The 24,799-nt window shown below is 38.9% G+C and overlaps 1 protein-coding gene across 17 annotated transcripts in view; it reads left to right on the plus strand.

Moving 5' to 3' along the window:
• The window catches only part of CATSPERE (catsper channel auxiliary subunit epsilon), a 176,387-nt gene that overhangs the window by 37,408 nt on the left and 114,180 nt on the right, over positions 1-24,799 (plus strand). For all 17 annotated transcript variants that reach the window (XR_001885184.1, XR_001885185.1, XM_017870387.1 and 14 more), the window contains 3 exons: positions 1,628-1,652; positions 7,054-7,131; positions 17,744-17,850. Coding sequence is in view for 15 of the 17 variants with exons in the window: in XM_017870387.1 (XP_017725876.1) it covers positions 1,628-1,652; positions 7,054-7,131; positions 17,744-17,850 (210 nt within the window). In the remaining 2 variants the exon portion in view is untranslated. The remainder of the gene's footprint in view (positions 1-1,627; positions 1,653-7,053; positions 7,132-17,743; positions 17,851-24,799) is intronic.

A 24,799-nucleotide genomic window follows, 5' to 3' on the forward strand; every position in this document is an offset into this window, starting at 1 on the left:
AAAAAAAAAAAAAAAAAAAAGAATAGAGAATAAAAAGGGAAAAGGATCCATGAAGTTGTGCTGAAACTAGTCTTCCCAAGTTCACTGTGACATTTTTGTTTCATCACTGTATCCCCCTACTATCTATCTATCTACTGAAACTGCTGTGGCAAAGTCACTGAAGGTAATTGCCAAATTCAATGGGATTTTTTTGATCCTCTTACTGTAATACTTTCTATACCACATTTAATTCTGAGAATCACTTTCTTTTTGAAACTCTTTCATTCCTTCACTCTCTAATACCACTATGTTCTACTTCCATAATGGTTTTTTTTTCCCGTCTTTTTCTTTGGCTTTTTGTCATCTGCCCTTACCTTAAATGTCAATTCATTCCAGAGTTTTCTCTTCAGTCTTACTCTCAACTCTACACTTCAGCCTGTGCACTAACTCAAGAAAGCCAGAAAACTGATAAAGACCCAGCAGAATGCTGCTAATATTGTCTTCCATGGAAATCAAGGCTGTCACTTTAATGTCAGCTGATACTGATTCCTTCTCTACGAGGTTACTGTATTAATACCAAAGCCTTTCTTTTATTATCACAAGTATTTCCTTTTGCCTTCAAATTTTCCTTCCAGAGATGCTGGTAACTCACTCAGTGACTCAATTCTTTTTTCCTGTGCCTGTGACAAGTAAGCATAACACAAGGCAGAAGGTATCAGCCCTGGAGCCGGGGTCGTCTTAATCAACCTTGGACTGTGTTGAACTCTGGGCACAGTTTACCTATTAAGATTTACTGTAGCTGTTTTCAGCAGCTTTCTAACGTATCAGATTGAACACATGAAATAGAATATTCATTGTACGGTCTCAGAAACTCACTGCATGCTCATTTACTGATTCCCAAAGCATTTTCATTTTGTTTTGTGCATAATAATGTACTAGACACTGCAGTAATTAGCAAACAAAAGGACATAGTCACGAGGCACTGACTTTTAGAGATGATACATGCTAAAAATATGCAGGTGACTTTACAGTGAAAAAAACTTTCTAGAAAACATACAACTAAACAAACAAGTGAATATCAGTCCCTTTTTGTTTTATTTTATAGTTAAAAATAGAGACAGGGTCTCACTATATGTCCCAAGCTGGTCTCAAACTCCTGGGCTCAAGCAGTCCTCCCGCTCCGGGCTCCCAAAGTGCTGGGATTACAGGTGTGAGCCACCAGGCCTGGCCTGTTATTCCTTTCAGGGCTGGTGAGGGAAGGATTTGTCATGCTAAAAGACAATTTTCTGTTGGACATAAATTATAACGTGTAAAGACCGTAGGGTTTTTTATGTAGAATGACAATATCAACATTTTAAAGAAGATTAATCATGAAGTTTTGATTCTGTGAACTTGCAGTGTTAAGGAAGCAGGCAGATTTAAGCCACTCAGACTTCTGTGATGACAAATGAGAATCAATAACGATATTGATAAATAAATAGACATACGTGATTTTTTGTTTTTTACATTTAGCCTTTAATTTTATATACTGTAATGAAATATAAAGAGAATATGCAAAGGTTTAGAAACATGTATCTTGAAAGTAGAATATTCAAACTAACGTTTAATGGGCTGTTTACTAAAATATATTTCCTCTTTTTCCACACAGACATTTCTTTAACAACTTAACCCAGGTAAAATATTTTTTAAATTTTGTATAGCCTTCATATGTCACTACTATATTGTTTCTCTCTTATCTTCCATATTTACCAGATGAGGAATTTTTCAAACTAATTTTGCAACGATATTTGCTTAGAGTAGTGGTACTCAAGGTGTGTCTCTTTCTGTAAGACCCATTCAGGAGGTCCATGAGGTTCACCCTTTTCTAGCCACCTGTCTGCATAAGGATGGATTTTCCCCCCTTTTACTTCTACCAAGATAATTTTTACCGACAACTTGCCTGAAGGAGCAGAGATGATTATCCAGCTGTCTTTTATTAATACAAATATTAAGGATGGTTTTTAAAATATTAAGCATCCATTCTTACTAATATTTTCCTTTGAAAATAGTTATTTTCATAAAATGTTAATTAACATATAATAGATGTACCATAGTTTTGAAAATAAATAAATTATCTTTAAATGTTCTCAAATTTAATTTGTTATATGGTAAATACTGGTGGATCTAAACCACATAAAACAAAAGCCTTCTGGGATTCATAATAATTTTTAAAAGTATGAAAGGGGCCCTAAGATCAAAAAGTTTCAAAATTCTGGATAGAGGATGATTAGAAGTATGATGGAAAGATATATTCAAAATGTTGAAAACTGAAATAAGGTTAAATAATATTTGGAAATTACACCTCTATAGAGACATTATAAGTCTCAAAATCAGCAACTTACTGGAAGAAAAGAAGTAGTAAAACAAGATAAACTGTGTTTATCTTTGAGTGAGCTCAGTGCCCATAACTACTCCTACTCCAAATCCCACTGATATTACTGAATTATTTTTTGAGGTTACAACTATAACAACGCTCAAAAGCAAGAAATAATATTATCAGTAATTAAGGAATTTTAAGATACATAGAAAATACAGGAGAACTGACAGAAGTAGAATATATATTATAGACTCAAATAGTGCAGAATAACCTCCTTCTCACTCAAAACGCATAGAAATGCCTATAGAAAATAGATGTGTGTATGCTGCTAGCGCACACACTCACAGACCTTTACATTAACACAGGTGCAGGTGTGCATATGGAATTTATAAGCAAGAAAAGGAATTTCCTGGTGGTCAGAAATAATTAAGGAACTCAAAGTCAGAGTTTCAAGATTGAATTAGAACAGAATGCGAGCTTTCTAGAAAACATACAACTAAACATACAAATGAATATGATTCCTTTTTTGTTTTATTTTATAATTAAAAATAGTGGAAAAGGGGTTTTTAATGATTTTATGGGAATAGGGAATGAAAGTTTCGGCCTATGAGAGTCAAGGGAGCTGAAACTAACCTCCCTATATGAAGTTAGGGTTTAGAAAATGTCTTGGCTGGGAGCGGTGGCTCACACCTGTAATCCCAGGACTTTGGGAGGCCGAGGCAGGCAGATCTCAAGGTCAGTAGATCGAGACCATCCTGGCCAACACAGTGAAACCCAGTCTCTACTAAAAATACAAAAATTATCTCGGCGTGGTGGCGCGTGCCTGTAATCCCAGCTACTCAGGAGGCTGAGGCAGGAGAATCACTTGAACCAGGGAGTCAGAGGTTGCAGTGAGCCGAGATCGCGCCACTGCACTCCCACCTGGCGGCAGAGCAAGATTCCATCTTAATAATAATAATAATAAAATATTTAAAATTTATAAATGTCTGTAAAATGGGGACTGGTAAAGCTCTACTGACTGTCTTAGGATAATTGCAAAGAAATGGTACACCTCTTTTGGGGGCTGTAAACAGATAAGGGATTACCCAGATTTCAGGTGCACATCCTAATTTAACAGCCCAAGAGATTCAAGAACCTACAGAAAAGAAATAAATACAAATATAACTTTGCAAGCAGTCAAACACATAAAGCCCAGGCGGAAGTGATTGCAAAACCCGTTTCCATTACCTTGCTGGGTTTTGATTTATATTCAGGCGTGTGAAATCAGTAACAAAAGCAACAACAACAAAAAGGATCAGTAACAAAATTACCTAGAAAATCCCCGTGTTGGGGAATTTAAACACTTCTGTATCCATGGGTCAAAAAAGAAACCAATCGTTTAAACTAAATAATTAAGACCTCCAGGCAGATAGTAAAGGACACAAAACACCTTCACTCCTGCTTTAAAAAGAAATCACATGGTAAAATTTTAAAATCCTTCAGACTCAAAGCGCTGTGAGTAAAATGAAATCTAAAGGTGTTACATTCCAGAAGAATGAGTCCTTGCTAGGTGAACAAAAGCCAGAGAATGCTTTCCTACTTAGGACCACTTGCTAAGGTTGGAGGTAGGACAGAAGAGCGAACTGGCCAATGATGGATGGCTAGACGTGGCTGGGATGAGGTGAAACCAGGTGGACTTTAGACTAGTGTGTGGGCTGGTGTATCTGATTTGAATCCAAAAGAGTACCAAAGTAAAGAGAATTCTCTCCATTTGTCAATGCCTCACATGGGAAGTTTACTTAATAATACGCGTCACAGCTATATGACAAAACTGTAGAACTCTCCTGAAGGAAAAGCACACTATTTCCTTAATAAATGTGCTCTACAACATAAAGATATGAAATTTTCCTGAATTTATCAATGCAATGCCATCTGAATGAAAAAAATATACTTTTTCAGAACTAGACAAGATGTTTCCAGAATTCCTGTGGATTAAAGAAAAACAAACAGTGTTCCGAAAAACACTGAATAAGAGCTGGGATAGGGCTCTGGCCATGCAGGCATTCAAATACACGGCGAAGCCTTCATGTCTAACGTGTGAGATACTAACTCTCGAAAAGGCAGTCAAGATGAATAGAAAAGCGTAAGAATCCAGAAATAACCAAAATGCAGTTAGGTCTTTACTAAGCAATGAAAGTAGCATCTCAAATCCCTGGGGAAAAGATGGACTAGTCAATAAATGACATTGGGATAACTGGGTAGTCATACTTACTTAATAAAAAGCAAAGATTGGAGTTATACCTTACATAGTACACCAAAATAAATTCGAAATAATTTTACATTGAATATGTAAATACAATAAATCCAGTAACAAAGAAAACATGGAAGAATTCTCTTAAAACCTGATAATTGGAGACCTTTCTAACTATATCACAAAATGCAGAAGACAAACCAAAATATATGACAATTTTTACTCCATAAAGCTAGAAGATAAGTAAATGACAGATAACATGGCCAAAAATTATCATAAACTCCAAAGAAAGTGGAATACAGGTGGAAAAATACAACTGATTAAAGTAAACAAATCAATGTCTTCTTAATATGTAAAAAAAATTTCAAATAAACCATTAAAAGAGAAAAAATCCAACAACAACAACAACAAAAAAAAATGAGCAAATGAAATGCAAGTGGAACTTGAACATATGGAAAGAAGCTCATACTTTCTCAAAATAAGAGATGTGCAGATTTAAACTATAATGCAGTACCAGGCTGGGTGTGGTGGCTCATACCTGTAATCCCAGCACTTTGGGAGGCCGAGGCAGGCAGATCACCTGAGGTCAGGAGTTCGAAACCAGCCTGGCCAACATGGCGAAACCCCGTCTCTACTACAAATACAAAACTTAACCGAGCATGGTGGTGGGCACCTGTAATCCCAGCTACTCGGGAAGCTGAGGCCGGAAAATTGCTTGTACCTGGGAGGTGGAGGTTGCAGTGAGGTGAGATTGCACCATTGCACTCTAGCCTGGGCGACAGAGCAAAACTCCATCTCAAATAAAAATAAATAAATAAAATTTTTTAAACAATGATACCACAATACCATTTTTCACCCATCAGACTGGCAATAATTGAACGTATGACAAAACCTGATGTTGGGAAAGAACGTGAGGGAAGAAGAACTCTCATACATCACTAGTGAGAGACCCTATTGGTACAACTGCTGCAGACAGCAGTTTATCAGTATCTATGAAAATTACAACGTGTTTACCCCATGACTCAACAATTACACTTTTAGGCATGTGCCCTACCAATATGCTCAAAGTTGTACAAAGTTGCTCATTGTCACCTTGATTGATTATAATGGCAAGGGAGAAACTAACGTTTATCAGTAGGTTACCGGTTAAATAAATTGTGGTTCCTCCATAATTTAGAGTAATATCCAACTGAAAAATCAGTGAAATATATAAAGATCTCTAAAATAACTTTAGATGATGAACAAAAAATTCAGAAAAAATATGTTTAGCATCCTAGCATTTTGTAAAAGGGATGAAAATAATATATCTGTTGGTTATACACAAACATTTTATAGGAATCTAAGCAAGCACTTACTAATAATACCTATGGAGTGCAGATGGATTTATGGGAATTGAGTGATGGAGTACAGGGTGGGAGAGTCAGCTTTTGCTGTATTTTTAACATAATTTTTAAGTATATGAATAAATATTCAAGAAAAAATAAGAAAGAAAACAGTACTGTATCTATTGAACTGGCCTTGCATCAAGTCACAAATGTTAAGTTACAAATAACATGTATAGGGTGATTTCATTTTTATAAAAAGTACGTGAGTGGGGGTGAGGTTGCCGTGTCTATTTATGGCTATAAAGAAAGATAGGCTAGGCGTGGTGGCTCACGTCTGTAATCCCAGCACTTCGGGAGGCCGAGGCAGGCGAATCACCTGAGGTCAGGAGTTCGAGACCAGCTTGGCCAACATGGTGAAACCCCATCTCTACTAAAAATACAAAAATTAGCCAGGCATGGTGGTGAGTGCCTGTAATCCCAGCTACTCAAGGAGGCTGAGGCAGGAGAATTGCTTGAACCCAGGAGGCAGAGGTTGCAGTGAGCTGAGATTGCACTACTGCACTCCAGCCTGGGCGACAGAGTGAGACTCTGTCTCAAAAAAAAAGAAAAGCAAAGAAACAGAAAAATAGGCCAGGCACAGTAGCTCATGCCTATAATCCCAGAAATTTGGGAGGCCAAGGCAGGTAGATCACCTGAGGTCAGGAGTTTGAGACCAGCCTGGCCAACATGGTGAAACTCTGTCTCTCTAAAAATACAAAAAATTAACCAGGCGTGGTAGCAGGCACCTGTAATCCCAGCTACTAGGAAGGCTGAGGCAGGAGAATCACCTGAACTGGGAGGCAGAGGTTGCAGTGAGCCGAGATACCACCATTGCACTCCAGCCTGAGCAACAAGAGCAAAACTCCGTCTCAAAAAATACCCGTAAGCGTTCATATGACATTTCAACATTCCATACTTAAGGGGTGTACAGGCATTGTGTTAATTCTTCCTTCATATGTCTTTCAGTTGACATCCTTTACCTATGTAAAGCACTTTTGCTTTTATTTTAAAAGTGGGATAATCAAAATTTTAAATAAAAAATGTGTTTATGGTTAAGTTTTGCCACAACTAAAAATGAAAGCTGTACAAAATGTAAAGAATTGCAAACAAATTTTCTTTTCTAGGTTATCAGTGTATGGGTATATGATCCAGAAAATGCTGATCCTGATGAGTTGCTCGGGAGTGCAGAAGAACCTTCAATAGTAGGTGGAAACATTAGTATCATCATAGTAAGAATAGAATGCTGTCTTTCTTTTGTAGGGACTGTGAATAATTTATAATCGATAGACAGGGTTTTAAGCTGCCCACACCTAACTAAATACATTTGCATGATACCTTTTAGTTTAGCCATTGTAGTGGTTTTGAACTTATGCTCCATCTCTACAATAGTAAACCTTTCTTTAGAACTCTAATTGAACATTCTTCATATTTTCTTTTTATTTATTTTTTAATTTTACTCTAAGTTATGGGATACACATACAGAATGTGTACGTTTGTTACATAGCTATACATGTGCCATAGTAGTTTGCTGCACCTATCAACCCATCATCTAGGTTTTAAACCCTGTATGCATTAGGTATTTGGCCAAATGCTCTCCCTCCCTTTTCCCCTCATCCTTCGACAGGCCCTGGTGTGTGATGTTCCCCTCCCTGTGTTCATGTGTTCTCATTGTTAACTCCCACTTATGAGTAAGAACATGCAGTGTTTGGTTTTCTGTTCCTGTGTTAGTTTGCTGAAGATGATGGTTTCCAGTTTCATCTATGTCCCTGCAAAGGACATTAACTCATCCTTTTTTATGACTGCATAGTATTCCATGGTGTATATGTGCCACATTTTCTTTATCCAGTCTATCATTGATGGGCATTTGAGGAATCGCCACAGTGCCTTCCACAATGGTTGAACTAATTTATACTCCCACCAACAGTGTAAAAACATTCCTGTTTCTCTGCATCCTCACTAGCATCTGTTGTTTCCAGACTTTTTAGTGGTGGCCATTCTAACTGGTGCGAGATAGTATCTCATTATGGTTTTGGTTTGCATTTCTCTAATGACCAGTGATGATGAGCTTTTTTTCATATGCTTGTTGGCTGCATAAATGTTTTCTTTTGAGAAGGGCCTGTTCATATCCTTTGCCCACTTTTCGATGAAGTTTTTTTTTTTTTTTATTGTAAATTTGTTTTAAGTTCCTTGTAGATTCTGGATATTAGACTTTTGTCAGATGGATAGATTGCAAAAATTTTCTCCCATTCTGTAGGTTGCCTTTTCACTCTGATGATAGTTTCTTTTGCTGTGCAGAAGCTCTTTAGTGTAATTAGATCCCATTTGTCAATTTTGTCTTTTGTTGCAATTGCTTTTGGTGTTTTAGTCATGAAGTCTTTGCCCATGCCTATATCCTTAATGATATTGCCTACGTTTTCTTCTAGGGTTTTTATGGTTTCAGGTTTTACATTTAAGTCTTTAATCCATCTTGAGTTAATTTTTGTATGAGGTTTAAGGAAGGGATCCAGTTTCTGTTTTCTGAATAAGGCTAGCCAGTTTTCCCGGCATCATTTATGAAATAGGGGATCCTTTCCCCATTGCTTGTTTTTGTCAGGTTTGTTGAAGATCAGATGGTTGTAAATGTGTGGCGTTATTTCTGAGGCCTCTGTTCTGTTCCATTGGTCTATATATCTGTTTTGTTACCAGTACCATGCTGTTTTGGTTACTGTAGCCTTGTAGTATAGTTTCAGGTCAGGTAGTGTGATGCCTCTAGCTTTATTCTTTTTGATTAGGATCGTCTTGGCCATTCAGGCTCTGTTTTGGTTCCATATGAAATTTAAAGTAGTTTTTTTCTAGTTCTGTGAAGAAAGTCAATGGTAGCTTGATGGGAATAGCACTGAATCTATAAATTACTTCCAGCAGTATGACCATTTTCACGACATTGATTCTTCCTATCCATGAGCATGGAATTTTTTTCCATTTGTTTGCGTCTTATTTCCTTGAGCAGTGGTTTGTAGTTCTTGGAAGAGGTCCCTCACGTCCCTTGTGAGTTGTGTTCCTAGATATTTTATTCTCTTTGTAGCAATTGTGAATGGGAGTTCACTCATGATTTGGTGGTCTGCTTTTCTGTTATTGGTGTATAGGGCATATTTTCTATTAACCTCCTCATTCATGAAGGGGCTGAACATTAAGGTGCTTTAGAGATGTTCTTTGAGCATCCATATCAAAGCCTTCTTTCAAAAATGTCTCATCACTTATTGAATCCTTTATCACTTGGAGATAAATGAATTTTCTAAAGATGCAACACTGTGAATAAATCCTTTCTTTTTGTTACAAATTTACCTCTTTCAAGATTTAAATTTTGTCTTCTGTTACAATTAAAATGTATTTAAAAAAATCTAAAATGAGGAATTAGCTGACTGTTAATTTCCTATGGGACTGTTTACATTTTAATGAGTCAAGAGCTGTCTGATTTTTTAATAGCATGTTATCCTATCTCATGGTAATCAAATTCCCAAGGAAAGGATTGATAAATCAGAAGGATACACAACCAATTGTTTCATCTGGTAATCAACTTTAGAGGGAATAAAATAAATTAATGGTAATTAAACACTTTAAGTATGACTATTGGCTTAATTTCTAATCATTTTAAGTGAATATGCACCTTTTAATGTTATGTAGTGCATTCATAATACTTTACTTTCTTTTCATCTGCACATTTATCCATGATGATGTGATTTTATTAAATCCTTTCTATGGCTCTCCATTAGCAACAGCATAGACCCTTAACTCTTAGGCTCTTAATGTGACATACAAAACCTTATCTGCCTCTGCCCCTCTTCTCTGGTCTCAGCTCTCTACAGCTGTCTTCCCTCCGGCCACTGGACTCTGCTGTCTCCTCACACACACCTGCTGTTTTCATGCATCTATGTTTTGGCTTATGCTATTCCCTGCATACCAACCGCCCATCCGTTTTCTTCATCTCTGTAACTTCTACTCGTGTTTTTGGTCTCTAATTAGGTGTCACTGCCTCCAAGATGGCTGCCATCACCAAATCAGGGCTTTTGTTTCACACGAGCAGTTTGAAGGGATTATTTTGAAACTACAATTTTGATCCAATCATCCACAATGATGAAATGAAGTGATGACCACCTTTATCTTTAGAAATGCTTTGTTTTACAAAGTGTTTTTCTGATATAGCTAAACCAGATTGGGGGGGGGGTAATATTTGTATGTGGGTGTACATTTTTCCTGCTTTCACTTTCAGCTTCCTGTATCCTTACAGTTTTTTTCAAACACCAACTCAAACCAGACATATTTTTAATATGCGTCTTATAAACACTCTAAAGTTGAGTTTTTGCTTCTGTTTTTTATCTTGACTGTCATTATATGTCTTTAATTAGAGCATTAAGTTCATTTTCATCTAATATAGACACAATATATTCTTAGATTTGCTTTATATTTGTTCTGCCGATTGTATATTATTTCTAACTGGCAACTCTCTTCAGTTTCATCAGATACTGTTTCACTAGCTCCTTACTTCCACTGTTGCTGTTAGGAAACCATCTTTCTGCCTGTTACTCCTTCGAAACTGTCTTAACCCGGGCTCCTCAGAAGTGTGCTTGTAGTTTATTTTTGGAGATGATGCCAGGAATAAGAGTGGAGGAGCAGGAAAGGTGTGCCAGGAAAGGAGGGAGATACAATTTTTAGGCTATCAATGCTGTGGACCGCTAGAGCACAATCTCGCTGAGCCCCTCCAAGAAACCATGTGGAATGTGTTTTTAAATTGTCCAACAGAAGAACAGAAAATGCCTCAGAGTTGCCTCACACAGGAGAAGAAAGGTTCCCATCCTCCATTAGTCAGAGGTTTCCCCCTGGCTTGTTAACTCCTAGTACTTCCAGGTTGTGCATCTCTAAATGCAGAATAGGTTTCCACGGGCAGCCAAGATGCAGGGCCTTGACAGAGAAGGGAAAATGATGCTTGAGTTGATGATGCTAGAGTCGATGTGAGATTCTGTCAGGTTATAAATGTGTGAAGTGTGTTGCCAGAATTGGCTCGATTAAAAAGTAGGGTACTACAGCTTACAGGAGGTGTTGAGTAAGTAAGCAATCCATGTTTTCTCCTCTGGCTGCTTTTGAGATTTTTCTCTTTGTCTTTTGTTTTCTGCAGTTTTACTATGATGTATCTAAATGTGAATTTAAAAAAAAAATTTACTTGGAAATATTTGACTTTATGAATCTGTGGATTGGGGTTTCCACAATCTTCTGAGCTAGGGGCATACACAACCTGACTTCAAATATAGTACAAAGCTGTAGTAAAAAAACAGCATGGGGCCGGGCGCGGTGGCTCAAGCCTGTCATCCCAGCACTTTGGGAGGCCGAGACGGGCGGATCACGAGGTCAGGAGATCGAGACCATCCTGGCTAACACGGTGAAACCCCGTCTCTACTAAAAAATACAAAAAACTAGCCGGGCGAGGTGGCGGGCGCCTGTAGTCCCAGCTACTCGGGAGGCTGAGGCAGGAGAATGGCGTAAACCCAGGAGGCGGAGCTTGCAGTGAGCTGAGATCCAGCCACTGCACTCCAGCCTGGGCGACAGAGTGAGACTCTGTCTCAAAAAAAAAAAAAAAAAAAACAAACCAGCATGGTATTGTTATAAAAACAGACTGATAGAATAGAGAATCCAGAAATAAATCCACATATTTACAGCCAACTAATTTTTGACAAGGGCACCAAGAACATACATTGGGGAAAGGATACCCTCTTCAATAAATTATGCTGGGAAAACTGGATATTCATATACAGAAGGATGAAATTAAACCTTTTTCTCTCACTATATATATATCAACTCAAAGTGAATTAAAGACTTAAAGGTAAGACATGAAACTATAAAACTACTAGAAGAAAACAGAGGAAATGCTTTAGGACATTGATCTGGGCAAACATTTTATAGCTAAGACTTCAAAAGCTATGAAGGTGGCTTGCTTGAGTGCTGGCAGTGGCAGCAGAGGGCCAAATGGGTGTCAGGTCCTCAGGCCCCTTGGCAGCATTCATTGCAAAAGCAGTGGCAGTAGCAGCAGCAGGCCAACCCTTCAGCCCCCATGCAGCACATGAGTGCCAGTAATTGCAGTGGTTGACTGAATTGACCAATCCCCAGGCCTCCATGTGGCACACACATGCGGGTGCCAGTGCCATTGGAAGGTTGGGCAGGCGAGTCCCAAGGTCTTCAGTAAATCCACATGATGGCAGTGATGGGCAGGACAGGTCTATTCTCAGGCCCCCGAAAGGCATACATAAGTGCTAGTGGTGTCAGGCAGGGCAGAACAATCCTCAGGCCTCTGGAGGGTATATGTGAGTGTCAGTAGTAGCAGATGGGGCAGATCAATCTGCCGGCCCCTGGACAACACGCATATACACTGGCAGCGGCAGTTGGGGTGAGTTGACCTCTAGGCTTCTGAATGATGCGTGTGGGCACTGGTGAAGGTGGAGATAGGCAGATCTGGCTTATCCTCATGACTGCAATGGTGCTTCTGGGTGCCACTTGCAACAAGCAGGGTGGATCTATCCCCAGGTCCCCAGACAGCATGCTGGGGCACTGGTGGTGGTGGCAGTGGACAGGTCAGGACCATCCTTAAGCCCTCAGATGGTGTGCATGGGCACTGGCAGTGGTGGGCAGGGCAGGTGAATCCCTAGGCCTCCAGATAAAAAATGCATGCAGGCTCCACTGGTGGAAGCTGCAGGTGGGTTGAGTATAACCTCAGGTCCTCCAATGGTGTATATGGCTATAGTGAGTGGAGCAAATTGATCCCTTTGCTCCCAGACTCATTTTTTAATTAGGTTGTTTGGTGTTATTTTTTATTGCTCAGGTTTACGTTTTCTGTATATTCTGGATATTAATGTTTTATCAGATATGTGATTCAAAAATATTTTCTTCTATCCTGTAGATTACCTTTTCTTCTGTTCATAGGGACTTTTGAGGCACAGAAGTTTTAATTTTAATGAAAGCTATTTTCCTTTTGTTTCCTGGGATTTTGTGTCTTATCCAAGAAATCGTTGCCAGATCCAATGTCCTGAATATTTTTCCCTATGTTTTCTTCTAAGAGTTTTATCATTTAGCTCTTAACATTTCAGGAATTAACTATTGATAACACCCAACAACTTGGATGGATGCTGAGCTAAATAGCCGCTTTCAAAGTGCTGATTCCATTGTATGATTCCATACTGTATGATTCCATTTATAGAACATTTTAGAGGTAACAGATTGTAGTAATAGAAAACAGGTAAGTGGTTTTCAGGGGTTAGGCTATGTGGACAGTTGTGAATCTTAAGTGGTAACATGACGGAGTTTCTTCTATGTGATGTATTCACTCTTGTGTTCTGGTTGTGGGGGTGATTACATGAATCTACACATGTGATAAAGTTTTATAGAACTATGCTAAATAAATAAATAAAAGAGTACCTGGAAAAGTTGGTGATATCTGAATAAGGTCTGTACCCAAGTTAATAATGTTGTATCAGCATCAATTTCCTAGTTTTGACAATGCGTTAGGATTGTGTCAACTATTCCCATTGGGAAAAGCTGGGGAAAGGGTACTTGGAGACTTCTTGTGAGTCAAACAATTTTGAAATAAAATAATTTAAAATTCTATTTTAAAATCTCTTCAATGTTTGGCCATTGTACTAAGAATAAAATCTAACCTATTTTGCAAAGCATACAATGCTTAGCATGATGTAGCCCTTGCCTGTCTCTTCTCTGATCTTATCTGCTTACTAGTCTCCCCCTTCTACTATACACGAGCCATCACTTTCCTGTCAATTCCTCAAGCATAGTAACTCCTCTTCCACCTCAGGGACTTTGTAACTGTTGTTCCTTCTGTCTAGAATTCTCTTATCACAGCTGTCTCATGAATACATACTCTCCTTGGGGTGGTGAGATTTTTCATTATTTGTTCAACAAATATTTGTAAATGCAGGTTTGAGAGGCAAAGCCTCAAGGCAGCAATGTAGTTTTGAACATATTGGTTTGAAGTGCTTCTGAGACAACTGGAAGTCACGATTAAAAATCTAATTAGGGCCGGGCGCGGTGGCTCAAGCCTGTAATCCCAGCACTTTGGGAGGCCGAGACGGGCGGATCACGAGGTCAGGAGATCAAGACCATCCTGGCTAACACGGTGAAACCCCGTCTCTACTAAAAAATACAAAAAAAAAAACTAGCCGGGCGAGGTGGGGAGCGCCTGTAGTCCCAGCTACTCCGGAGGCTGAGGCAGGAGAATGGCGTAAACCCGGGAGGCGGAGCTTGCAGTGAGCTGAGATCCGGCCACTGCACTCCAGCCCGGGTGACAGAGCAAGACTCCGTCTCAAAAAAAAAAAAAAAAAAAAAAATCTAATTAGATCCTCAGTCTAGAACTAGATATACAGTTTGGGATCTGACTTACAATTTGATGAGTTGTACAGAAATTGGATGATATTTGAAGCCATGTTAGTGAAATGAGATCATGTAGGAAGAGAATATACTCTGAGAGCGGGGCCTATGGCCAGACCCTGGGAACCACTAATAGAGCAGGAGGGCGTGATAACCAAGCCAAGTTAGAGTGTTTCAAATGGGAGGATTCATCCCATGTATCAAATGCTGCTAAAAAATCAGGTGAGATCGACAGAACTATGTTTATTAAATGTAACAATATGTGTAGCCATATGTTGATGATATAACTAGAAAATACTATTAAAATAATAATCCTATTTTAATACGGTTATTTTAATAGCAATACTATTATAATATTTTGAAATACTATTTAGTATATTTTAAAATACTATTTAAAATAATAATATCATAATAATAATACTATTAAAAATAATAATACCAAGCATGGTAACTCACACCTATAATCCCAGCACTTTGGAAGGCTGAGGCAGGAAGATTACTTGAGCCCAGGAGTTCAAGACCAGCCTGGGCAACATAGCAAAACCCCATCTGTACAAAAAGTACCAAAATTAACCAGACGTGGTGGCACACACTTGTCACAGCTATTCGGGAGGCTGAGGTGGGAAGATTGCTTGAGGCTGAAAGGCAGAGGTTGCAGTGAGCTGTGATTGAGCCACTGCGCTCTAGCCTGGGTGACAGAGTAAGACCTTATCTCAAATAATAATAGTAATAATAACAACACAAACATTAGCAGTAATATAATGAAACTTGTTCTGTCATAGATCACTAGTAATAACATAAATTGGTATAATTCTTTTAGAAATTATTTTGGCAATATGTATCAAGAGAGTTTTGTTTGTTTGTTTGTTTTTAGAGATTTAGAGATGGGTTCTCACTCTGTTACCCAGGCTGGAGTGCAGTAGTGTGATTATAGCTCACTGTAGCCTCAAACTCCTGGGCTCACATGATCCTCCTGCCTTAGCCTCCTGAGTAGCTGGGACTATAGGTGCGCACCACCATGCCAGGCTAAAAAGTTTTGGTTTTTTTTTTTTTTTTTTTGGAGACAGAGTCTCTCTGTTGCCCAGGCTGGAGTGCAGTGGCATGATATTAACTCACTGCAACCTCCACCTCCTGAGTTCAGGTGATTCTCTTGCCTCAGCCTCCCGAGTAGCTAGGACTACAGGAGCCTGCTACCAGGCCCAGCTATTTTTTGTATTTTTAGTAGAGACAGAGTTTCACCATGTTGGCTAGACTGGCCTTAAACTCTTGACCTTAGGTGATCCACCTACTTTGGCCTCCCAAAATGCTGGGATTACAGGTGTTGAACCACTGCGCCCAGCCTAAAAGAGTTTTTAAAGTGTTTATAGCTTTTGACCCAGCAATCACACTTCCAAGAATCTTATCAAAAGAAATAGTCCTAACCATAGAAAAGACTGTGTATCTGATGATGTTCCTAGCAATAATATTACCAATAGTGAAAAAAATAAAACCACCAAAATGTCCAATACAGGAGTGTTAAGCAAATGATGGTGATTCACTCAGTGAAAAATTATGCAGACATTGAAAATGATGTTTATAGACTGAACATGAATATAAAACAGTAGCCTGTACTTGGTAAATCTGAAGAAAACACTAATGTGGTTTTGCCTTTTGATAATTTTATGTGTTAATTTTTTCCATATTTATAAAATTATCCTTAATGACCATGAATTACTTTCTTAATCAAGAAAATATATTTTAAGCTTGTTTATATGATTATAATAACTTTTCTTGATATTTTCCTACAATCTTCTTATATGTGTTATTTATTATATTTTACTTCCATCTTACTCTTTGCTACATTAAGAATGTTTCATTTACTCTTTCCTCAGCAGTTATACAAAAGGTAGTTGTATTTAAAATTCTGAATAGTAAATATGATTTTCAGAAACAAAATTAAAATATCTGTTATTATTTATTAGGCAAACCTATATTTCTCTATAAAAATCATCAAATAGGCTGGGTGCAGTGGCTCATGCCTGTAATCCCAGCACTTTGGGAGGCAGAGGCAGGTGGATCACCTGAGGTCAGGAGTTCGAGACTAGTCTGACCAACATAGTGAAACCCTGTCTCTACTAAATATTAAAAAAATTAGTGGGGCATGATGGTGCATGCCTATAATCTCAGCTACTTGGGAGGCTGAGGTAGCAGAATCGCTTGAACCCAGGAGGTGGAGGTTGCAGTGAGCCGAGACTGTGCCATTGCATTCCAGCCTGGGCAACAGAGCAAAACTCTGTCTCAAAAAGAAAAACATCATGAAATGAGTATTCTTCAGGAAAGGCCTTCCCTGACCATTATTCCTGCTTCCCACAATGGGCTCTACTGCCAGATAACCCCTTCGCCCCTTGAGTCCCCCCTTACTGGCACTCATGATAACGATCTTAAAGGTTCCTTTGTGAGTGGATGCCATGTTTTTAGAAAGTTAAACAAAAGCAGTATTAGAGGATTAGGATAAAATTCTAGACTAGCCCTCATCATCTGATTTTTTAATTCTAGAAATTTCCTTAGTAAAACAGTTGCTTCTGTTCTAAAAGTACCTTACTAGGAATAATTCCAACTCAATTCCCCTTCTCCTTATGTATCATGAGAAAAAGGGAGCTTTTCAGATCAATCTGATTTCTTTTTTTTTTTTTTTTTTTTTTTTGAGACGGAGTCTCGCTCTGTCGCCCGGGCTGGAGTGCAGTGGCCAGATCTCAGCTCACTGCAAGCTCTGCCTCCCGGGTTCACACCATTCTCCTGCCTCAGCCTCCCGAGTAGCTGGGACTACAGGCGCCGCCACCTCGCCCGGCTAGTTTTTTGTATTTTTTAGTAGAGACGGGGTTTCACCGTGTTAGCCAGGATGGTCTCGATCTCCTGACCTCGTGATCCGCCCGTCTCGGCCTCCCAAAGTGCTGGGATGACAGGCTTGAGCCACCGCGCCCGGCAGATCAATCTGATTTCTAAGAGCATTTTTCTTAAAACCTCCAGATATCGTTTGAAACCTTCCTTGAAAGAACATGTCATTTCGAAGGCAGGTTCATGTAGAAAGAATTCTAACAGATGAGTTTTAGAAACTCTACTATATATTTCATTAAGATTAAAACTAGGGTTATTTATTTAAGTATTCCCATAGTTTCAGTTCATTCAGGATTCTGATTGTGTGTAGAGATTTTGATGAGTTGGAAACTGTATTGTGACTTACTTGTAATTCATTAAGTTCGCATGGGGAGGAGGCTATAAGGTGGAAAGAACAAAGCTGAATCTTGAGCACAAAGTAAATTTACAAATGTAAACAATATCTTAACCACAATAACAAATTCAATATATCATGATGTCATATCAAATTACTTTAGCTATGAAAATAATAAAAAATGAAATTTTATTTTGTTTTTACAGAATTCCATAGTACTCAGCACACAGATGGCCACATTGGGACAGAAGCCTGTCATACATACAATTCTGAAGAGAAAAGCCTATTTATCAAATGAGAAAATGAAAAAGGGGTATTTAATTTTTTAAATTTTAAATATAGAAATATGAAAACTTAAACTAGATTTTAAAATCCTAGTGGCACTTAATGGAATATGTCTTATATGTTATTTTCAAGTGCCTTCTTTTATAAAACACAAAAAAATTGATAATCAGAACTAATTACTAACTTAGAAAATGCTAGACTCTTGGATTAGAGTTTTACAATGTGTCCATACCTAATCCTCAATCCAAGAGCCTCATTCGGGTTGGTGGCAAATCCTGGAAATATCTCAAAATGTGTCCTGCTGGTTTATAAAAGTCAACCCCGGTGGTGTCCAGTACCCGTACACACACACACACACACACACACACACACACACACCCCGCAAATTCTACCTGAGAGGCAAGATACATTACTGTTAAAGTTAGTAGGTTATCACGAGGTATAGACAGACTTCTTTAGTCTATTAAGCACCTAGACACAGGGCAAGGTGCTTTTAACTAAAGGATAAAGTACCTGCCTTCAATAATCTTTCATTTGGTGCGAGAGACAAACAAGAAACAGACATTATATAGGAGTGAGGCCAGGGTGCAGAGGAGCACAAAGAGGGTGCACCAATTCTGGCCCTGGAGGAGAGGGAGTCAGGGAGGACTTTCCTAAAAAGGTGACATCTGCATTATTGAAAAGAAGTAAAACCTAGCCAACTGGGGGAGAATTCCAAACATAGGAAATGACAAACAGCAGGTCCTCAAATAATGTTCATTATAAGATTGATTAGAAAAAACTTGATTCCCTGTTGGGGCCACTGCTGTGTGGAGTTTGCATGCTCTCCCTGTGTCTGTGTGAGCTTCCTCCAGGTATTCTGGTTTCCTCCCACATCCCAAAGCTGTGCACTTGAAGTTCATTTGTGTGTCTGCGTGGTCTCTGTTGGAGTGAGTGTGGGTGTGAATGTCAGTGTGCCCTACAATGGGATGGTGTCCTGTCCAGGGTAGGCTCCTGCCTTGAGCCCTGAGCTGCCGGAATGGGCTCTGGCCAGCCACAACCCTGAACTGGAATAAGTAGGTTAGAAAATGAATGAATGGATGGATGAATACAAACGATCGTAAAATAAAAATTTGTAAAGTAGACAAGACTATGACATGACGATAAACAATGCTGTAAGAAAGCGCTCAGAGAGCCACCATATTTGTGATTGTTGAGCTTTGAACTGTGTGATGGTAGGAGGTGTTTCTTAACAATTTGGCAACATTAATTTCTTGATTTAACCCACCATCACGATGATCGCCCTCACTCACTGTTTCACCAAGAGTTGGGTAAATAATTACCTTACTTGTGAGCCACCGCACCTGGCCCTAAGAGTTCTTTATATTCTAGATACAAGTTCTTTATCAAACATATGATTTACAAGGATTTTCTCCCATTCTGTGAATTGTCTTTTCAGGTTCTTCTTGATATCCTTAAAGCACAAAAGTTTACATTTTTATGAATTCCTAATTACTTATTTTTTTCTTTGGTTCTGTGTGCTTTGGGTGTCATATCAAATAAACCGTTGCCAAATCCAAAGTGACAAAGTACCACACTATTTTTCTTCCTATGAGTATTACAGTGTTAGCTCTTACATTGAAGTCTTTGGTCTATTTTGAGTTTGTATTTGGTCTGTATTTGCAGTGAGTTCATTTTGCGGTGGAGTCCAAATGAATTCTTTTATATCTGGATATCTAGTTGTCCCAGCGTAATTTGCTGAAAAGACTGTCATTTCCCCCATTGAATTGTTTCAGCACTCTTGTTGAAAGTCAGTTAAGAGTGAATGTGACAGTATATTTCTGGATTTTTAAATTCTATTCCATTGCCCTACATATTCATCCTTATGCCAGTACCACACTTCTCCCATGGATCTCTGCAACGCACGATCAGGAGATGCCCTTATGAGCCCATGCCACCAGGGCCTTGGGTCCAATACACAGGGCTGTGTGGAGTCTCAGCAGAGCAGCCACTCAGGCACACACAGAGACCCAGGAGTTTTACGTACTCTGGACCCGGGACCCCTGCCAATGTGGAAAATGTGTCCATACATATCCCTAGGAAGGGGGCTGAATCCAGGGAGCCAAGCAGCATTATTCAGTGGGCCCCAATTCCACAGCACCTAAGGAAAATATTCTAGAAAAATGTAAATCGTCAAAGTTGACCCAAAAAATACATATAGAACTTGACCAATGTTTTAACTGAAAAGAAACGATTATTATTTAACAATCATTGAGGAGAAGAGAGCACTAGCACAGATAATTCCAATGCTAAACAGTGAGATGAAGTCGTTAGCATACCCAAAATTCAGGCAAGAGCTATGTAAGAAAGGAAAATCATAATCATAAGCTGATCTTATTCATGAATGTAGATGCCAAATCCTGAATAAAATATTATCAAATAAATTTAGCAATAGGCCAGGCATAGTGGCTCATGCCTTTAATCCCAGCACTTTGGGGAGGCCAAGGCAGGAGGGTTGCTTGAGGCCAGGAGTTTCAGACCAGTCTGGGGAACAGAGAGAGACCCTATCTCTATGCAAAAATTAAAAATTAGCCAAGTGTAGTGGCATCCACTTGTAGTCCTAGCTATTTGGGAGGCTGAGGCAGGAGGATTGCCCAAGCCCGGGAATTTGAGGCCACAGTGAGCTGTGATCTTACCACTCTACTCCAGCCTAGGTAACAGAGTGAGACCTTGTCTCTAAATAAATAAATACATAGATCCAGTAATATATATGAAAAATATATGATATATGATCAAGTTTATTTATACCAGAAGTTCAAGTTGTGTATAATATTTTAAATGTTTTAATGTAATTTATTACATTAATAGCTTAAAGGAGTAAAATTAGATGATCATCTCAATAGGGACAAAATAAAGCTTTGTTTCAAAATGTTTTTTTACTTCCTGCTTTCCTCGGCTTAGTAAAAAATGAAGTAAAAAATTTTAACCTCATACTATATGTAAAATAATCTCAGATGAATTAAATATGTACATATGAAAGGCTAAACTGAAAAAATTTAGAAATATAGAATATCTTTATTGTCTCAGGATAGTGAAGGATTTCTACAATTAGAAAGTTACTCAAACTATGCAAGTAAACATTTGATAAATTCAGCTCATTAATGAATATATGACCTGATGTTCAGCCTCATTAGTAATCAAAGAAAAATATTAATAGCCCAATGAGATCCATTTTACGTATACCAGATTGATAAATATATTAAAGTTTTAGAAAGTCATTGGTGAGGATACGCAACAATGGAACACTAATGTGGATTGCTGATGGAAGGGTAAACTGGCACAACCAATTTGAAAGAATTTTACATTATCAGGCAAAGTTAAAGATGCACATCCCCCATGGTTACAAGCTCAATACCATTATATACCCTAGAGAAACCCATGCACAGTTACCTAAGGAGATGTGTAAAATAATATTTGTAACAGCATTGTTTGCAATTGCAAAAAAAGAAGAAGAAAGAAACTTTAATTTCCACTCATGGAGAAATGTATAATGAAGAAACCAAACATGCCTATTACTATTGGTTTAACTGTAAGTAACAGAAAACTTGATTAATAATGGTTTAACAACAACAACAAAAAATTTCTGCTGCTTAAAAAGAAGCCTAGAAGTAGCCAGTGGTTAAGGCCCTAGGCTTTTTCCACCTTCTTCTCCACCATCCTCAGTGTTGGCCTCATCTGTGGCCTCATGGTCACAAGATGGCTGCTGAAGCTCTAACAGCACAAGTCTTCACTCAGTGTGAGAAAGGCGGGTGACAGTGAGTGGCCAACGTAGCAAAGAGGACCTTTTCCTTAATGGTGCTATCGTTTTGTCAGAAAAGAAAGTAACTGCGCTGGGTGCGGTGGCACATGCCTGTAATCCCAGCACTGGGAGGCTGAGGTGGGTGGATTACCTGAGCTCAGGAGTTCGAGACCAGCATGGGCAACATGGCAAAACCATGCCTGTATGCACAAAATAAAAATTAGCGGGCATGGTGGCACACCCCTGGTAGTCTTAGCTACTGGGGAGGCTGAGGTAGGAAGAATGCCCAAGCCCAGGAGTTTGAGGCTGCAGTAAGCTATGATTGGGCTGCTACACTTCAACCTGGGTGGCAATGAGACCCTATATCAAAAAGAGAAAGAAAAAGGAAAAGAAAATAATTTCTTAGATGTCCTTGTATATCTCATTGGCCACAGTGGGTTATATGGCCAATTCTAGCTACAAGACAGACTAGAAAAAGAAATCTGGCTTTTCCAGCCTATACAATGTGAGGCTAGCAAAGACAAGGCAGTGCTTTTCAGTGGCGCTCACCAGTTTCTACCACAACAAAATCACCTGCGGTTCAACCAATAGATTGGCTTAGTCTCTTTCTTTCTTTCTCTCTCTCTCTCTCTCTCTCTCTCTCTCTCTCTCTCTCTCTCTCTCTCTCTCTCTCTCTCTCTCTTTCTTTCTTTCCTTTCTTTCTTTCTCTTTCTCTCTCTCTCTTTCTCTCTCTCTCTTTCTTTTCTTTTCTTTTCTTTTCTTTTCTTTTCTTTTCTTTTCTTTTCTTTCAACAGGGTCTCAGTCTGTCACCCAGGCTGGAGTGCGGTGGCATGACCACACTTCACCACAACCTCAAACTCCTAGGCTCTAGCAATCCTCCCATCTCAGCCTCCCAAGTGGCATGTGTCACCATGCCTGGCCAATTTTTCCACTTTCTGTAAAGACAGGGTCTCCACCTGTTGCCCAAGCTGGTCTTTATTTTTTTTTCTTCAGCTTTCAAGTTGAGGGGCACAGCCGGTTTGTTATATAGGTAACATGTGCCATGGTGGTTTGCTGCACAGATCATCCCATCACTGAGGTATTACACCCAGTATCCCTTAGCTATTCTTCCTGAGGCTCTCCCTCTCCCCATTTCCCACAACCAGCAGGTTCCCTGCATATGTTGTTCCCACTCACCCCACCATGTGTCCATGTGTTCTCATCATTCAGCTCCCACTTACAAGTGAGAACATGCAGTGTTTGGTTTTCTGTTCCTGCATTAGTTTGCTGAGTGTAATGGCTTCCAGCTCCATCCATGGTTTACACCCCTGGTGTAAACATGCTAACAATGTATACACTATACAACAATGAAAATATACAAAACAACACTAATCAATATGGATGAATCTCACAAGCATAATATGGAATGATAAAAGCAAGTCATAGAGGAAAGGTAAAGTGTAATTCCATTTATAAAGTGCAACACTAGAAAAATAATACATTGCTTAGTAATGGGTAAACTATGTTTTTAAATTTTTTTATCCTTAATTGTTGTGGGTACATAGTAGGTATATATATTTTGGGGTTTTATGAGATTTTGATAAAGGCATAAAATGTATAATAATCACATCAGGGGAAGTGGGGTATCCATCACCTTAAGCATTTATTCTTTGTGTTACAATCTAATTATACTCTTTTAGTTATTTTTAAACGTCCAATTAAATTATCATTGACTATAGTCACCCTGTTGTGATATCAAATACCACATCTTATTCTATTTTTTGAACTCATTAACCATCCCTACACTCTTCCACAACAACCCCCCACCACACACACACACACACACACACACACACACACCCCACTCTTTCCAACCCCTGGCAACCATCATTCTACTCTCTATATCCAGAAGTTCAATTGATTTAATTTTTAGCTCCCACAAATAAGTGAGAATATGGTGAAGTTTGTCTTTTTGTGCCTGGCTTATTTCACTTAGCATGATGGCCTCCAGTTCTACCCATATTGTTGCAAATGACAGGATCTCACTCTTTTTGATGGCTGAATAGTGCTCCATTGTGTACATGTGCCACATTTTCTCTATCCATTCGCCTGTTGATGGCCACTTAGGTTGCTTCCAAATCTTGACTATTGTGAATTGTGCTGCAATCAACATGGGAGTAGGTATCTCTTCAATATATTGAATTCCTTTTTTGGGGGTATATACCTAGCACTGGGATTGCTAGATCATATGGTAGTTCTATTTTTAGTTTTTTGAGGAACTTCCACACTGTTCTCCATAGTGGTTATACTAATTTACATTCCCACCCACACCGTACAGGGGTTCCCTTTCTCCGGCATTTGTTACTGCCTGTCTTTTGGATGAAATCCATTTTAACTTGGGTGAGATGATATTTCATTCTAGTTTTGATTTGCATTTCTCTAATGATCAGTGATGCTGAGCGCCTTTTCATATACCTATTTGCCATTTTTATGTCTTCACCTAAGAAATGTCTATTTAGATCTTTTGCCCATTTTTATTTGGATTATTAGATTTTTTTCCTATAGTGTTGTTTTTTTATGTATTCTGGTTATTAATCCCTTGTCAGATGGATCGTTTGCAAATATTTTTCCCCCATTCCGTGGGTTGTCTCTTCAATTTTTTGATTGTTTCCCTTGCTGTGCAGAAGCTTTTTTTTTTTTTTGAGTCTCACTTTGCAGAAGCTTTTTAATTTTATGTGATTCTACTTGTCCATTTTGGCTTTGGTAGCCTGTGCTTATGGGATATTGCTCAAGAAATCTTTGCCCACTCCAATGTTCTGGAGAGTTTCCTAAATGCAGTTGGAGATCTTAGACTTAGGTCTTTAATTCACTTGTTTTTTGTATATGGCAAGAGATAAGGGTCTAGTTTCATTCTTCTGCATATTGATATGTAGTTTTCCCAGCACCTTTTTTTTTTTTTTTTTGAGACAGAAGTTTCACTCTTATCACCCAGGCTGGAGTACAATGGCATGATCTCGGCTCACTGCAACCTCCACCTCCCATGTTCAAGCGATTCTCCTGCCTCAGCCTCCAAGTAGCTGGGATTACAAGCATGTGCCCACCACGCCCGCGTAACTTTTGTATTTTTTAGTAGAGATGGGGTTTCCCCATGTTGGCCAGGCTGGTCTTGAACTCCTGACCTCAGGTGATCTCCACCACCTCGGCCTCCGAAATTGCTGGG

The sequence above is a fragment of the Rhinopithecus bieti genome, unplaced genomic scaffold, assembly GCF_001698545.2.
Source record: "Rhinopithecus bieti isolate Rb0 unplaced genomic scaffold, ASM169854v2 scaffold_5132, whole genome shotgun sequence".
NCBI lineage: Eukaryota > Metazoa > Chordata > Mammalia > Primates > Cercopithecidae > Rhinopithecus > Rhinopithecus bieti.